This window comes from Hevea brasiliensis, chromosome 16 (assembly GCF_030052815.1).
Source record: "Hevea brasiliensis isolate MT/VB/25A 57/8 chromosome 16, ASM3005281v1, whole genome shotgun sequence".
NCBI classification, from domain to species: domain Eukaryota; kingdom Viridiplantae; phylum Streptophyta; class Magnoliopsida; order Malpighiales; family Euphorbiaceae; genus Hevea; species Hevea brasiliensis.
Genome location: NC_079508.1, coordinates 58546882 through 58563698, shown reverse-complemented (window position 1 = coordinate 58563698; position 16817 = coordinate 58546882). Strand labels below are relative to the sequence as shown.

The 16817-nt window shown below is 35.4% G+C and overlaps 3 protein-coding genes across 4 annotated transcripts; 2 read left to right on the top strand and 1 right to left on the bottom strand.

Moving 5' to 3' along the window:
* Nucleotides 1-651: 651 nt before the first annotated feature.
* LOC110655940 (probable small nuclear ribonucleoprotein F) lies at nucleotides 652-7069 on the top strand. The gene is made up of 5 exons (XM_021812449.2): nucleotides 652-807; nucleotides 1005-1092; nucleotides 1189-1226; nucleotides 1825-1889; nucleotides 6786-7069. The coding sequence occupies exons 1-5, from the start codon at nucleotides 802-804 to the stop codon at nucleotides 6853-6855; spliced, it is 267 nt and encodes an 88-aa protein (XP_021668141.1). The 5' UTR covers nucleotides 652-801; the 3' UTR covers nucleotides 6856-7069.
* Nucleotides 7070-7962: 893 nt separating this feature from the next.
* Nucleotides 7963-11291, bottom strand: LOC110655939 (uncharacterized). Of its 2 annotated transcripts, none has more exons than XM_021812446.2 (3): nucleotides 11072-11291; nucleotides 9162-10035; nucleotides 7963-8422 (listed from the first exon to the last, which is right to left on the bottom strand). In XM_021812446.2, the coding sequence occupies exons 2-3, from the start codon at nucleotides 10019-10021 to the stop codon at nucleotides 8248-8250; spliced, it is 1035 nt and encodes a 344-aa protein (XP_021668138.2). In that variant the 5' UTR covers nucleotides 10022-10035; nucleotides 11072-11291; the 3' UTR covers nucleotides 7963-8247. The 2 variants fall into 2 exon arrangements, with proteins under 2 accessions (XP_021668138.2, XP_021668139.2); XM_021812447.2 differs by having other exon boundaries at nucleotides 9162-10028; nucleotides 11072-11284.
* A 2259-nt stretch (nucleotides 11292-13550) lies between these two features.
* Nucleotides 13551-16721, top strand: LOC110655937 (endoglucanase 24). Its single transcript, XM_058138325.1, has 7 exons — nucleotides 13551-13846; nucleotides 13999-14279; nucleotides 14373-14656; nucleotides 14746-15183; nucleotides 15386-15533; nucleotides 15957-16123; nucleotides 16197-16721. The coding sequence occupies exons 2-7, from the start codon at nucleotides 14033-14035 to the stop codon at nucleotides 16527-16529; spliced, it is 1617 nt and encodes a 538-aa protein (XP_057994308.1). The 5' UTR covers nucleotides 13551-13846; nucleotides 13999-14032; the 3' UTR covers nucleotides 16530-16721.
* Nucleotides 16722-16817: the final 96 nt, after the last annotated feature.

The following is a 16817-nucleotide window of genomic DNA, read 5'->3' as shown; positions in this document are numbered from 1 at the left end:
TTTGAAAAATTTATTTACTTAAATTATTTATTTATTATTTGAAAATTTTATTTTGTTATAATTTTTTTTAAATTAGTAACTGACTTTTTGGTTGTTAAGTTAGTCACAAATAGTAACCATTTTACATAATAGTTGCAAAATTATAAATTAAAGGTGCCAAATTTTTTACAATTAATTATATTTCAGTTGCTATTTAGTAACTGTTTTCGATTGCTAAATCAGTTGCTATTAGTAATCGATAGTTTTTTTTTATTAATTTTTTTAATTTAATTAATTTAATATCCGATTTAATCGTTGATTGCTATTGCTAAATCGATTTTATAATCTATTTCAATTTAGATTTTAATATAAAATATTATTGAACATATGAAACATCCCAATTATATTGTTTCTCACTTTTATAATCCATTTCAATTTAAAGATTTTGTCAATTTTAATATAAATAATAAAAAATTAAATATTTTTTAAGAAATATTTAAAATTTGTAAACATATAAATATTTCGTAAACATTATGCTCTTCTTTTATAAAAAAATTATATTTTTCTTAATTTAATTTTTTGTTCAACAGCAGTCCTAGGCCCAATCAATGTTAACTGGGCCAGAGAGGCCTCAGTTCAGGAAGTCATGCAGCCTAACACACTGTCGTTTAGTAGTACTATAAAAGAGCTTCTAAGATCTGAGTCCATCAGCTGCTCCTTCAAACGCTTTGCTCAAGTGCTCGAGGAAGGAGTACCTGCCGCTCAAATACGCATTTCCCGCACCGCCCACTCTTGGCCTCTATCTGCTCTCTCGCGCCCTCCATGGCTGTGAGTACTTGTTTTGATGGTTTTGTTTGGTTTTGGTACTTGTTATGATGGTTTTGTTCTTTTTTTTTTTCCCCCTTTTTTCTTTATTTGCCTTAAGAGTTCCCAAGAAAAAAAATGTTTATCTTCTTTTTTTCAAATAATGGAGGAATAATATGATCTGGGTGGTCGGTTGAACATTTGTATGTGGAATTTGGCAGACCATACCAGTTAATCCTAAGCCTTTCTTGAACAATTTGACTGGCAAGACTGTTATAGTCAAACTCAAGTGGGGAATGGAATACAAAGGTAAAGATTTCTCTTCTTTATTTTATTTTTTATTTTTTGTAATTTTGTTTCAATGTTATTTTTTTACGCTTATTTTTGGATTTCTTGCCCTTTCAGGTTTTCTTGCTTCCGTGGATTCTTACATGAACCTACAGGTGCTGCCTTATTTACAAGTTTCTTAGTTACTTACTTGAACTATTGCTTGGCTTATTGGTTGTAGTTTAAGTGTAACTTTACCTGATTATTGAACAACTGGCTCAATTGCATCAAAATATATATTTTAGAGCTCATATGCATAAGCTTTGCACAACGTAGGCTTTGTTTGGTTAACAATTGAATGGTTGAGACTTGAGAGCATGTAGATCTGCAGGGAAAAGGGTCACGATTGTAGGGAACCATGGAATTTATCAATTTTTCAGAAGCCAAAAACCGAGAGAAACACGTATTTACAACTGTTTTTTGTCTTACACTTTACAAAAAATAGATATAATAAACAAAAGTAGATCATGTGAATTCAACAGAAGGGGGAGAAAATGGTTTTTCTTGTTGCAATAGCCTATTGGCAGGGAGGAGAAGGGCCCATATAGCCAACAGTCAAGCAGATTGGGATCAAGTCATAGTTGACTTGGGTTCAGTAATATTTTAGTATCTACCTTGTGTAACCCATTTATTGGAATTGAGTTATTTCAGTTGTTTTTCCTTGTCAGTATCCTTTGTTTCTGACCTTTTCTAACTGATGAAATATGATTGCAGCTAGGCAACACTGAAGAATATATTGATGGTCAATTCACTGGAAATTTGGGAGAGATTTTGATCAGGTAGCTTAAACTAAACATATTAGTATTAATGTGCCTTGTTTTACTAAGACAGGTGTTGTCTTGGTGTGAAAATTATGTGCCAGGCATGGATGTTGACCTAAATTTTATTCAGTTGCTGGGAAGATGGGTGGAAATAGAAGTTTTGAGGTTTAAACTGTTTTAAGAATCTGTCATGTTCTTTTCCATTTCTCCACCTTCTCAACAATTGGATGGAAGGTTATAAGTTAACAAAGTTTTATGACCATTGGTTTTCTTCTGTTAATAGGCCTCATGATTAATTCAGATATGTGGATCCTGCATAATTTTTTTTAACATCCTATTAGAATTTTGGCTAAGTGATCAAGTTCTTCATGACCTGCTATAAAATATTTCAGGGGTTTACTGGACTCAACTCAACTCAACTCAACTCAACTCAACTAAGCCTTTATCTCAAAAATTTGGGGTCGGTTATATGGATTCGCTTTCTCCACTCTAAACAATTTTGAGTTAAATCTTCAAAAATGTGTAATGCTTCTAGGTCATATTGTACTACACTCCTCCGAGTCAATTTAGGTCTACCCCTTTTTTTTTCTTTCTATCATCTAACCTAATGTGCTTCGCTTTTCTAACTGGAGCTTCCGTATGTCTACGCTTCACATGACCAAACCACCTCAATCTCTCTTCTCTCAACTTATCTTCAATTGACACCACTCCTACCTTTTCTCTAATACTCTCATTTCGGATTTTATCTAGTCTAGTATGGTCACTCATCCATCTTAACATTCTCATCTCTGCAACTCTTATCTTAGACGCATACGACTCTTTTAGTGCCCAACACTCACTACCATATAACATAGCCGGTCGTATGACTGTACGGTAAAATTTTCCTTTCAATTTATTGGGAATCTTACGATCAGATAAAACTCCCGTGGCATGTCTCCACTTCAACCATCCGGCTTTAATCCTATGACTAACATCCTCCTCACATTCCCCATCTGCTTGAAGGACTGAGCCTAGATATTTAAAGTGATTACTTTGGGACAGTACCGCTCCATTCAAACCAACTCCTTTCCTATCACCAGTTTGGCCTTCACTGAACTTACAATGCATGTATTCTGTCTTCGTTCTACTTAACTTAAAACCCTTTGATTCTAGAGTACTTCTCCAAAGTTCTAGCTTTCTATTGACTCCTTCTCGTGTCTCATCTATCAGAATAATATCATCCGCAAACATCATGCACCAAGGAATACTCTCTTGTATATGTTTCGTTAATTCATCTAAAACTAATGTAAAAATATAAGGGCTTATGGCTGATCCTTGGTGTAATCCAATTGAGATCGGAAAATCTCTTGTGTCCCCTCCCACTGTGCACACAATAGTAGTTGCTCCTTCATATATATCTTTCAACACTTGTATGTACCTAATAGATACCCTCTTTTGTTCTAACACATTCCATAAGACATCTCTTGGAACACTATCATAAGCGTTCGCCAAATCAATAAAAACCATGTGTAGATATTTCTTCACATCTCTATATTTCTCCATCAAGCTTCTAATGAGAAAGATCGCTTCCATAGTTGAACGACCAGGTATGAAACCAAATTGATTGAGAGAGATAGAAGTATCACGACATAGTCGATGCTCCACAACTCTCTCCCACAACTTTATAGTATGGCTCATGAGTTTAATTCCCCTATAGTTTGAGCAATTCTATATGTCTTCCTTATTTTTAAAAATAGGTACTAAAATACTCTTCCTCCATTCATCAGGCATATTCTTTGAGTTTAGAATCTTATTAAATAATTTAGTTAACTATGCCACTCCCATATCTCCCAAACACTTCCACACTTAAATTGGTATTTCATTGGGTCCACAGGTTTTACCCATTTTCATTTTCTTAAGTGCATCCTTTACTTCTAAAGATCTAATCCTTCTAGTATAATTCACATTCTTTTCTATTGTTCTATAATCTATATTCACGCTATCACCATTTTGACTATTATTAAAGAGATTATTAAAATAATTTCTCCATCTTTCTTTAATGTCCTCATCTTTCACCAACACTTTTCCTTCTTTATCCTTAATGCACCAAACTTGATTGAGATTTTGACATTTCCTTTCTCTCATCCTTGCTAATCTATAAATATCTTTCTCCCTTTCTTTAGTTCCAAGTTTCTCATATAACTTTTCAAAGGCCTGTGCTCTTACTTGACTAACTGCTTTTTTTGCCTCTTTCTTTGCTATCTTGTACTGTTCATATGTCTCATTATTATTACATTTAGATAATTTCTTATACCATTTCCTTTTTTTCTTCATTGACTTTTGTACTTCCTCATTCCACCACCATCTCTCTTTTGAGGGTGGTCCATGTCCTTTAGACTCTCCAAGTACTTTTCTAGCTAATTCTCTAATCTTTGATGCCATCTGTATCCACGTATCATTGGCCTCCATATCCAGCTTCCATACTTCAAACTCGAGAAGCTCATTTTTGAACTTCACTTGCTTTACTCCTTTGAACTCCCACCACTTTGTTCGAGTTACACTATTTCTTCTGACCTTACTTGAATTGTTCCTAAACTTGACATCCAATACCACCAACCGATGTTGACATGTTAAAGCCTCTCCTAGAATGACCTTGCAATCCTTGTATAGAGCTCTATTTGTCTTCCTGGTTAAGAGGAAGTCGATTTAGCTTCTATGTTGCCCACTTTTGAAAGTCACTAAATGTGACTCTCTTTTTATAAAGTAGGTATTTACTAATATTAGGTCGTATGCCATAGCAAAATTCAGGATGCTTTTTCCCTTACTCATTTTGACTGCCAAAACCAAAACCTCCATGAATATTTTCATACCCTTGTCTATCACTTCCTACATGTCCATTCAAATTTTCACCAATAAAAACATTCTCTTCATTCGGTATGCTTTGCATTAAATCATCCATATCTTCCCAAAACCTTTGTTTCCTCTCACTGTTTAGTCTATTTGTGAGGTATAAGCACTAACTATATTTATTGTTTCTCTTTCTAGTACTAGTTTTACTAGTATAATTCTATCTCCTACTCTTTTCACAGCTGTTACTGCGTCTTTCAATGTCCTATCTACAATTATGCCCACTCCGTTCTTGTTTATCTCCTTTCCGGTAAACCACAGTTTGTACCCTGAATTGTCCACTTCCTTACTTTTCTCTCTTACCCATTTAGTCTCCTGAATGCAAGTAATATTCACCCTTCTCCTTTCCAAGGTATCCACAAGCTCCATTAATTTTATTGTAAGTGATCCAACATTCCAAGTACCAACCCTGATCCTCCTCCTATCCTGCACCTTCCTAATTGGTCTCCTTCTATGATATCTTCTATTGTTTTCTATGTCTATCTTGTGTTCTGTTCCACTATTTGTTCTACTATCTGTCATATGAACTAACTTCTTTACCCACACTCGTCCATGATGTGGGAACCCTTGCTCACTTAACACCACACCCGGACGCTAGCATGGCGCGTCGCTTTCGGTGAACCCCTTACACCCTTGCATATTTCTCGATACATCCGGGCTCCGATGTAGCGCATCGTTAGTAAAGGACGCCCCAACGTTTATATCATTTGAATCCATATCATAAAGGTGTGATGAAATTTTTATGCTGGTTGTCACCAACCACAACCCTCCTCCTTTATCCGGACTTGGGACCGGCTAAACGCAAACTATTTAGGCGGAGTTAGGGGTTTACTTTACCATTGGCCATAAATTAAATAGGCCATTTACCTGTGGGAATTTGTTAGTTAGTTAACTTTATAGTTGTTGTAACGGATTAGATTCCCTTTATTTCTTTTTGTTCTTTTCTATTCCTTTCATTTACACAAATCAAGAATCACAAGTTAGGACTGTAATCCCCATGTCCTAAAGGCAATACTTGTGCAAGATAGAAAGTTATATACAATACAAAGAATGTACAAAATATAAAATGTTGAGAATAACTCCCAGTACAAAAATAAAAAGCTTTATGCTATCAATAATAACAGACAGAGGCAGTTGCTGTCTCTCAAAAGTCCCATGATTCTTTTCCATCCATGCTACGTACTAGCTAGAGGGTTCAAGGTGAAATTTGCATCTCTCTACAAGCAAAACCCCTTCTAAGCCTGCAACTCTTCCTCCATTATCCTTGCTACTAGATAAACTTCTGTTAATGATTAACATTCTCCCATAACTTTCTTATCTGGTTGCAATGCAAGATCAAATGTTGGACTGATTCAGATGTGCATTTACAATGAAATTCATCTACAGAGCCAAAATTTCCCTTTTCTAAAGTCATAAATAGTAAAAATTCTCTACCAAGTTATTTCTCTATAATTTTTGTAGTTCACTTGTCTTTCAAATGGGCCTACCATGGAAAAATCCCAGATCCTCTCTCAAGGCTTCCCTAACTCTGATAATAGGGTTTCATCTCACCTTTTAGCCCCCTATCTAAGCCAAATCCTTGATGTAGGACAGCTTGCAAAGTTGGTTGTGTAGGCTAGCTTTCTTTCATTAATTGAAAGACTAGAATGAGTAAAAATTTAGGTGAACAATCATGGTTTATAAAAGAATGAAAAGTGAAATTAAACAAGAAAGACAATATTTTGGGGTTGTTTGCAATGCAAGTTAGGCACTGTGAACTGTAAAAGTAATTTGTCAGATTTAGTTTCCTTGATGGCATTGTTGTTTTTTTTTTTAATATATATTTGAGGCTTATGCATACAAACAAATTTTAATTATAGAGAGTTTGTTAGACCTCTGGCTTTGCTCCTATACTATAAAATACAATATCATTGTGAATATGTATCTGAAAAATACACGACACATCCCGTCAATGTGCAGAGTTAAATGCTGCATGATAGTTTCTAAACAAGAGTTACAGGGGCTTTTTTTTGTGTATTTCACTTGCAGATGCAACAATGTTCTGTATCTTCGTGGTGTTCCAGAGGATGAAGACATAGAGGATGCTGACCATGACTGAGGAATGGACTTACAGTCGTTGAATTATATAACTGTAATCCCATGTGAAATCTTTACTTGGTTAAAATGTTATGTTCAACGCATGGACGCGAGTGATGGCTTGATTGTTTAGTCATGTCGTAATATTACTAGTTAATTTTTGTATCTCATTTCAAGACCGTCAAGGCTATTTTCAATCAACTTTAAAATAGATGGAATATCTATTAGCACTTTCAGATCTCTCTCATTGTTTTTGGCATGAAAATGTATGAGAAGTATACGTGGGATGTTTATTTCCTTGGTTATTTAAATGGCTTAATAGCCATATGTACCATGAGAAAAATTTATCTGAATTTGGAGTGGTGGCTTAGGTGTATTGTGTAAGCTACAAGGACAAGTGGTCAGATGAATAAGGCGCAAACCGTGAGCAACAAGAATGTACAGTTTTTAAGAATGAGTTATACCTAAGTGGTCTATTCTCATGCGGTTGCTAGATAGCCTATTCTTACATGGTGTAATTTTAGGACTTATGTCATACAATGCAATTTTGATGACTCATGGTGCTCAATGATTTGTATCAATTGGTATGTAAATCTTATGTATTCATATCAATTAGTATGTAAATCTTATGTACTTATATATTATGTATTTTGTGTTTTGAATGTGCAAATTTCCCAATTCAATTCGACAAAACCTTTTCACACAGCATCGGTGTAAGGATTCTGTTATATATTTGGGCGAGCTTGGGAATTACAATACTTTTTGAAGCTTGGCATTGTAATTTTATTCTGAAAAGTGATCTGAGTTTTATCCAAAATTGAAAAATCGGTAAGTTACGACCATATGGCAACTCCACGCATGACATGCGCTGTAAGCGCCAGGAACTTTGAAGCTAGCAGATTTTACCATTTCCAAAAATGAAGGGAGAAAGCATAGGCGTCTCCTGTTACTAAGGGAAAAAGCTGCAGGCACTGAAAAAATTATCCAGATGGGTATCCCATTTTATTACCGACCTGCAAAACGATCAACGATGTTTAACTTAAAAAGAATCAAATGAAAAGCTTAGCTTGTGTAATGAGGCTAGCTCATTCAACACAATAGAATTGATCCCAAACAATTACAACAAAGATGCACAAGTCATCAACTATTTGATTAATAACACAAATTTCCATTCACACAGAACAACTGTTTTGATTAATGCTTTCTGGCTTGGGTTTTCCAACAGCACAAGAATGGTACAACTAAACATGTTCACTGAGCTCTTCACAGTACTACAATTTGCGAAAAGGATCCAAGATGCTCAATTCAGCATCACTCAATTCCCGACTCTTCTCCGGGTGATTGGCAATTGGGCTTGCGTGAAATATCCATCCACCACAAGCCACCAGAAGGTTGAATAAGATAGCCCAACAAATCATAAATTTGAAGCATTCAGCGCCATTACCTTGCACTGTTCATTCATTGCCAGGAGTTGGGCCTCCTTCTTGTCAAGGAGAGCAGTCAACCTCACATTCTCTTCCATAAGTTTCTGAACTTCAGCCTCTTTCTGCATTTTCTCACCTTCCAACTGAGTTGTCTTTGCAACTAGCCTGCTCCATAAAAATATTAGATTTTAAAGTAATCAAGCTTAAGAAGTAACTGGTGGAGGAGAAAAGGATGCAAAACTAGCTTTGACCAGAGAAAGAGAGAGATAGGGGAACTTAATTGTTTCTTGGGCTACAGAGAAAGATATAAAAACGCAGACATCACCACCAAGGACGCATACTAAACCTATTTCAGATGTGGCACGGGAACCGTATCACAGTTTGGCTCTAGGTTGACAAGTAATCAATAGTCAGCATGAATTTTGGATTTCCCAAACAAAATCAAATATAAAAGATGTGAATAACTTAACAGGTGCATGAAATTATACATGGACGGATGTTGACTTCACTATGGTTCCAAGGAGACCAAAATTTAACTACATTTTTGGTTAAGCCATGGACAGAGACAATACCATAATTACTAATAGTTAACAAAAATGCATGACCTATGAAACCAAAGGATTTAACATTAGTATCAGTTGATTATGCCATCACAAGGCAGGACGACATGTGTTCATCCAATCCTGATAGAAGGTGTCATATTATTAAAGTTTTGAAATTTTCATCTCTGTCATGCCTATGAGCAGTTCACCTAGAGGTTTAGCAAAATTTGCTTCTTTTTCAGTCTTTGCAGGAAAGGCTGGAGAAAACATAAGCATGCTTCCTTTTAGCCTTACGGAGTAAACCCTTAGAAAATTAAGAAAACAAGTACTCCAGAGCATTATTACTAGTGAAATTTACTGACCGTTCAAAAAGCCTCTCAATAGTTTGAAATTGCTTCTCCGATGAAAGAAGTGTCTCTCTTACACTAATGAGACTGCTAACATATGATTTCAACGACTCAAAATCCCTTTTAACACGGCAAAGCTCTTGTTCATTTTCTGCAGCTCTTTGCCTCTGCCTTGATGTTTCTTCAACCAAATCCTCAACCCTCTGGCGCATCTCATTAAGAATACTATTTGTTCCAAGGGCAAATCTCTCCATCTCCTCTAATTTTGAAGACATGGTCTCAATTTGGATTGCCTTCTTCCTAATTTCTTCCTGACCAAATGTTACCTTATCTTTCTCAATTGCAGTTTCAGATTCTGCCATTAGAACTCTTTTCACAAGAGCTTCCATTACAACAGTTACCATCTGCACAGACTGGAGCAATTCACCAATATAAGCTTCATCTTGTTCATCACAACTACCATGCTGCGCACCAAGTCTAATCCATGTTTCATCATCTGGACTGTCAAAAGAAGAAAGATCAACAGTCCTTGACCAACTAGAAAGGGGTGCACCATTCTTGTCAACAAGCCCCACTCCTTCTAATTCTTTGATGCCACATGATGTATGAGCTAAATCAGGAACAGCCATGATTCTTGCTTTTGATTTTAGGTAGGTCAATAATGTTGCAGTGGTTTGCACTCTTCGCCAAAGAACCTCCAACTCTTTCTTCACATCTTCATCAGACCCCTTTATACAAGCCTTTACCTCCATAAGCTTCGCTTGTAATGCATCCACTTGTGACTGTCCTCGTTCCATCTCCAACTTCCACAATTCATGAGTTTCATTTAGCTGAGACTTCAAATTTGACATATCAACATCTTCTCCCGCCGCCATGCCCTTCCTAAATCCTAAGTCAGGGAAAACATGTGAGAACTTCAAATTTAAAGTAGCATAAACCAACAACAATTCAAATATCAAAAACCAAACACAGGGGACGCATAAAACCTAGCAACTTAGAAAAAGCACAAAGCATCATAAAACACAGCTGAATTAAGAATATACATGGCAAGTAGCAAAACTAGTGCAGAACAGAGAATTTTGAAGCTCATAAAACATCACAAGGAGCAAGAAGATTCCTTAGTAGCACTCTCAACAAAGGTCCCCACGGCTAGAAAATAGCAAATATTTCCAAAAAAGGATAATATTTTCTAGGCATAGGTTTAAACAGACAGTCGAGCGAGATCCCAAAACTCAAGCTTTATCCACGGTACACACTCTAATTGTTCATTATCCTTGAAATTGCTCGGACAAAGAGCAACATTTACCTAATCTCAAAACAAAATAGTTACCATTGCCTTCATATAAGTCTCGCAAAGCCAAAAGCCAACAATATTCTCTAGTAATATCTAAAGACACAACAACGAATACCAGGGAGTTTCACCCAGAAAAGAACTCCATTCCATCAGAGAACAGCACAAAGTAAAATACCCAAGAAGGATTTAGGGGGAAAAACTAGCAAAACATCATAGAAAGGAAAAAGGTTAATTCTAGTTCAAAGCTTCATCCTTTCTCTAGAGGGAGACAGAAGGGGTGGGGGAACACAAGAACAACAACAAAGGGTAGCTTGATCAGAGATTTGAAAGCTCAATTTGACGATCCAAACTAACAAAGCACAAAAAAATACAATTTACAAACACGGATAAACCCTAACTGTAGTTGAAAACACGCCAAGTCAAGAGCAAAAAACACGCATTATTCCCAAATCAAACCCCTAAATCTAAAACAGAAAGACAATAATCGACAAAAACGGTACGGTTACATGCATCAAACGACAAAAAAAAATAAAATGGAAACTGAAGAGAAAGCAGATATTTTAGAAGGGTAAAACTTAAAAATTAATAATAAAAAAAAAATTGCGAAAAGTGATTGAGAGAGTAACGAAACCTTAGGTTCTGATTGGATGGGGTTGAAAATTTCGGGCTCCCGCGGGATCAGAAGCATAAGCAAACAGGGACCATGTAATAGAGAGAAAGGAAAGGGGAAGAAGAGAGTTAGCTGAATAGCTGGGCAGGTTTGTTGTCGTCCTCCCTCTTTCTTTGCTTTTCTGCTCCTTACCTCATCAATAAAATTACAATAAAATATTGATAACTTTTCTTTTGTTATCTCATTACACACTTACACTGTAATTATATATATATATATATATATATATATACATCATAAATCCATTTTTCTTAATAAAAAGAGAATAAAATTATTTTTTCCTCATTTTTTCTTCTTATTTTCTCTGCTTTATTTTTCTTCCCTTTAATTGCTTCCCAAATAAATTATTAAACAATCTTAAAATTCAATATATTGTACGAAACTAAATAATTTTTTTATAAAAAGTTTAAAATTACAATCTAAATCCCTCATGAAAAGAAAATGTTACAGTACTCGAATCACAAACTTATGAATTTCGTAGTCCATTATGGGAGTGTAGGACTGTTAGTAGTCTTAAAAATTAAAATAATTAATTTAAAATAGTATAATGAAAAATTATATGCATTATGCTATGTTTAGCAGAAAAAGAAATAAACTCAAAACCTTCAATCTTCTGTAAAACAAATACATTAATATTTTAAAAGAAATAAATAAATCGATCAAGTTGAGGGTTTTCTATAGCTACTTTATTAAAATTAAAGTAAGTTTTATTTTATTAATAACTACCATTAGTTAATAAAATTATTTTTCATATTATAGATAAAAGAATAAAGTAAAAATAAAATAAAACAAATAAGCATAAAAAAGATGTCATTTTGAGATATTTAGTATCATAAAAAACCAGTGTTATCTTGACATCAAACGAGTATCATTATATGTAATTATGTCTGAGGCTCCGAAGTAAATTTTTATGCACAGTCATATATATATTAGCCATCGACTGTGAAAAGGAGAAAAAAAAATCTCATTTGTTCATTAATTGCTAGGGCATGGTAAGAAGATAAAGGACATCCGAAATCAGTTGCTGTGGTAGTCCATTTCATTATGCAAAATTAATCATCATCCTTCTTCATGCTCATCATCAATTCCCTTTTTGTGCGTCAAATAAGTTCTTTTGAGTGGTTTAATACAATAACTTGCCTAGAGAGAGAAATTTCGCTCATTTTTCTCTTGGTTACCTTGCTTTTGTTTACTTTCCTGTCCTAAGGCAGGGAAGCAGCTGGTTTTATTCCAGCCTAAAGTGGGTGGCTTTCCCTGTATAAATGTGGGAGTAAATAATTTGTTTTTTTGTGTTGTTTTCTACAGATAAGCAGGTATTGGTAGAGCTCGCTAAAATTGATCTATTTGTGGTTTTGTTATGCTGATCTTGGAGTTCAAGGAGGAAAACACATACAGGGAGATTAGACAAAATACAAGAACAAGGTTTGTTGAAACTTTAGTTAAGATTGTTGGTTTCTAGGTCCAGAAGCTTTACCTACTTCGGTTGGAGGGGCTTCAGCATGTTTAATGTAGGTATTTCCAGGGCTACAACCTTCTGCTTTGTTGAAGGTATTCCCCAAAGATTACATGAGACTGAGAATGCCGAGGAGTTCTACTGCGTCACTATCCCGGCCATACATACGGTTTTTGAACTGGTGGAGATTGGAGGTCTTTGCTGAACGGGGTTGAAACCAATGGACTGTTTATATAAGGTCTTTCTGAGACTCTTGGATGTCGTTGCTCCCCTTCTCGACAATGGTCTAACTTCTTGTTGTTAAGAGGAGCAGCAACGGTTCTCCTCCCATTAATTAAGATTTAATTTTATTAAAAAATATTATAAATAGATAAAATTTATATAAAAAATGTATTTTTAAAAATCAAGTAAAAATCTTGCACATAACTATACTTTTCCTTATATATATATATATTAAAAAATTATACATATAGATATATCTATGTATGTAAGAAATTCTATAAGCTAAACATATTGATTGAGAATTAGGGGATTTGGACTCAAAAAAAATTCTAATTGTGAAAAGGTCTAAAAAAATGTCTTTTTTTTATTGGTTTCCTACTAAATTTGAAGTCTAAATTTTAAAATAACTTTTTTATATAATTAGTTTCAATTAAAACTCAAAAATCTTGAGAACAATTATAATATTAATAAATTAAAATTTATTATTAAAAATAAATTTAATACCATTAAATTAAAATTGGGATATATAGACTAAAACTCTAACAAATGTGAAATTTATAAATAAATGGGAGAATTTACCTTTACATACATTAAGCCAAACTAATCAATGATATGTATAAGTGGAGAAAAATATCCGGAGTTATCCGTATACCCAAAAATCAAAGATTGTGAAAGTTTCTAGTGAACCACATATGTTAATTTTGGCGTTACGGCCTGCGGAAACAACCAACGAGTATATTCCTTTCTGAGCTGCAACAGAAAACGACAAAGCGACTCAATCTTTCCATTTTGGGTTTTTCCCAGTTTCTCTCCTATGGAATACGACAAGCCTCCTCCCTCCTGGCCCTAGTCCTTCCCATGACAACTCGTCTTCGTTCATTAATGGCATCATTTCTCGGCCACATCCTGATCCTCCACCTTCACGTCCACATGGCCCCACAAAGAATCCAACGGCAGCGTCCACCCATGCCTCCATTTCCACTATATTCCAAATTCCAGCATATATAAGAATGAGGAGAACTGGAAATCCTACCAATTCCTAGCATTTCGTATCCCACAAGGTAAAATTCATCAAAATTCCACTACCATTTCTTCAAGAACTGAATCTTTCCTTTGTCCATTGTAGTTTCAATGGCATTGTTTCATTTTAACATGAAAATTACAAGTCCTCTTTTGTTATTTCATCTCTCTGTTTCTTTCTTGGACAAGTAAGGCATTATTTGCGGGAAGCAAATCTTGGACCTTCTATGGAAGGTAAACAAGCAGAGGATAAAAAATTCAAGGAATGGGAACAAGGAGAGGATGCAAAATTCAAAGGATGGGGTTGGTGTTTGCTGGTGTTTTTAATCGGAGCAATGGTTGCAGCAGCAGCTGGTCTCACAGTTTTGAAGGGTTTTAATCACTTCAAGAAAAGTTCAGGTCACCATGGAGCCATTAACAAGAAATATGCAGATGTTCTTGAACTCGCCTTGCAATTCTTTGATGTACAAAAATGTGAGTAATTAGCTCACTCACTCTGTATGGAAAAATATTCTTCTTGATTTTTTTTTTTATCATTTTTATTGGAGCGAAGATTTCGATGTGCAGCTGGGAAGCTAGAGAAAAACAGGATTCCTTGGAGAGGGGATTCAGGGCTGCAAGATGGATGGCAACAGGGATTGGATTTATCAAAAGGAATGTATGATGCTGGTGATCTCATCAAGTTTGGCTTCCCTATGGCTTTCACTGCAACCATGTTGTCCTGGGCCATCCTTGAATATGGAGAACACATGAATACAGTGAATCAATTGGGGTATGCTCAGGAGTCGCTGAAGTGGATCATTGATTATCTCATCAATGCCCATCCTTCCCCAGATGTGCTCTATATCCAGGTGGTCCACTTGGTCCAATCTTTTATTTACGTGAAATTCATGTTTTAATTGTTTTTTAGAAATATCTTACTAAAATTATTTCCTTAAAGGTGGGCGATCCTGATGTGGATCACAATTGCTGGCAAAGACCAGAAACCATGACAGAGAAAAGGCCGCTATTACAAGTTAATACATCTTTCCCAGGGACAGATGTAGCAGCAGAAACTGCAGCTGCAATGGCATCAGCATCTCTTGTATTCAAGAAAATCAACTCCTCTTATTCTAATTTGCTTCTCACGCATGCTCAGCAACTCTTCAATTTTGCCGACACTTATAGAGGTTCCTACAGTGAGAGCATCCCCCAACTGCAGAAATTCTACAATTCCACAGGATATGGAGATGAACTCTTGTGGGCAGCTGCCTGGCTTTACCATGCAACTGGAGATAAATTATACCTTAAATATGTAACTGAAATGAATGGAGAAGAATTCTCCAATTGGGGAAATCCAACTTGGTTTAGTTGGGATGACAAGCATGCTGGAGGTCAGGTATCATATCATAGTTCTCAATCAAAAACTTATATACGTGTATATGTGAAGTTCTGATCTAATGCTTCTCCACTAGCTTCTTTTTATTTGACGTAATGGAAATTTGTGTTGAGAACAAACAATATTGCTTGCAATGTCAAACATGGTAATGTCATGTGGATTGAAATCAACTTTGATGATGCTTTTCGGTTTTTTGGAGCAGGTTCTGCTATCCAGGATAAACATGTTTGGCGTAGAAGGGATGTCAACGGAGGAGAATCTTGAGCTTCAGATGTATAGAGAGACAGCTGAGGCCTTCATGTGTATGCTTCTTCCAGATTCACCTACGGCCACATCTAGCAGAACAGAAAGTAATTTGATGTCCTATCCCCTACTACTAATGTTATTCTATTGATGTAGAATCACAAGTAGCATTCGAAGGGAAAAAAGAAAATAAACTCCTCAAATTTTCAATTGTCAATGTCAATAATAATATAAGTTTTTGTAATACAATATTAATCCTAATACTACTAAGAAAATAAGAAAATACCAAACCAATCTAACAAGAAATATAAAATCAACACTAACTAGGAAATTGTAAACAATAGAATTCTTAAATAATTAAAAAAAACTACTTTCTAATTAAATTTCCTAATTATAATATAAATGTGAATAAAAGATCTTAATTTTACAATAGAAAATTAAATAAAAATAATTGGTGAGTCTTCTTTTTCTTGACTGCAAACAAGCTGCTCATTGTTTCGCTTATTGACAACCTTGTGCTGTAAATGCAGATGGCCTGATATGGGTTTTAAAATGGAATTCTCTGCAATACCCTGTGGCCTCTGCATTCCTAGCTGTTCTGTTTAGTGATTACATGGTTGCCTCCCATATTCCAACTTTATATTGTAGCGGGAAATTCTACAGTCCAGCTGATCTTCGCAGCTTTGCCCTCTCACAGGTATGCAACTATATATAAATTAATATAGAAATTGCTTCGTCACACGATTCCTGATTACTTAAAACACTTGCAGGCAGATTATGTCTTAGGAAAGAATCCAATGGAGATGAGTTTTCTTGTTGGGTATGGAGAAGACTACCCTCAGTATGTACACCACAGAGGATCATCAATTCCAGTTGATGCCAAAACTGGGTGTGGAGATGGATTCGAGTGGCTTGACTCACCCTATCCTAATCCAAATGTAGCAGTTGGAGCTCTAGTTGGAGGGCCCTTCTTCAATGAAACCTATAATGACTCTCGAAACAACACAGTACAAGCTGAACCAACTACGTATAACAGTGCTCTCATTGTTGGCCTTCTCTCGGGCTTAGTCTCCACTTCTTTGGTGGTTCAGTCTTTCACATAGCAAAATGCTTTTGTAAATTGTATAGGAATGCCTCAGATGATGATGGTTCTTTGTATAGGCGTGCCTTTAGTGGCGCTTAGCTTAGCAGTTAGCAGTTGAATGCCCAGAAATCATGTAAAATTTGGATTTGCTTGCAATTGTAAAACTGAGAAAAGTGTGATCTTCAAATAATTAACTCAAAGACACATTTTTTCTTGTAGCATTACAGTGAAATTTTCGTCCACCACATCCTTCTCAAGAGATTTAAAAAGCTTGCTCGCGAAGATGAAATTGCAAACGGAATTTGTA

What these genes read in the sequence shown, in the direction of transcription:
- LOC110655937 (XM_058138325.1), top strand. Translation starts at nt 14,033, where the DNA reads ATGGAAGGTAAACAAGCAGAGGATAAAAAATTCAAGGAATGGGAACAA. An exon ending in ACAAGCATGCTGGAGGTCAG is followed by an intron (nt 15,184 to 15,385) that starts GTATCATATCAT and finishes TTTTTGGAGCAG; the next exon opens with GTTCTGCTATCCAGGATAAA. An exon ending in GCAGCTTTGCCCTCTCACAG is followed by an intron (nt 16,124 to 16,196) that starts GTATGCAACTAT and finishes AAACACTTGCAG; the next exon opens with GCAGATTATGTCTTAGGAAA.
- LOC110655939 (XM_021812446.2), bottom strand. Translation starts at nt 10,021, where the DNA reads ATGGCGGCGGGAGAAGATGTTGATATGTCAAATTTGAAGTCTCAGCTA. An exon ending in ATTGAGAGGCTTTTTGAACG is followed by an intron (nt 8,423 to 9,161) that starts GTCAGTAAATTT and finishes TTTATGGAGCAG; the next exon opens with GCTAGTTGCAAAGACAACTC.
- LOC110655940 (XM_021812449.2), top strand. An exon ending in GTGGGGAATGGAATACAAAG is followed by an intron (nt 1,093 to 1,188) that starts GTAAAGATTTCT and finishes TTGCCCTTTCAG; the next exon opens with GTTTTCTTGCTTCCGTGGAT. An exon ending in TTGGGAGAGATTTTGATCAG is followed by an intron (nt 1,890 to 6,785) that starts GTAGCTTAAACT and finishes TTTCACTTGCAG; the next exon opens with ATGCAACAATGTTCTGTATC.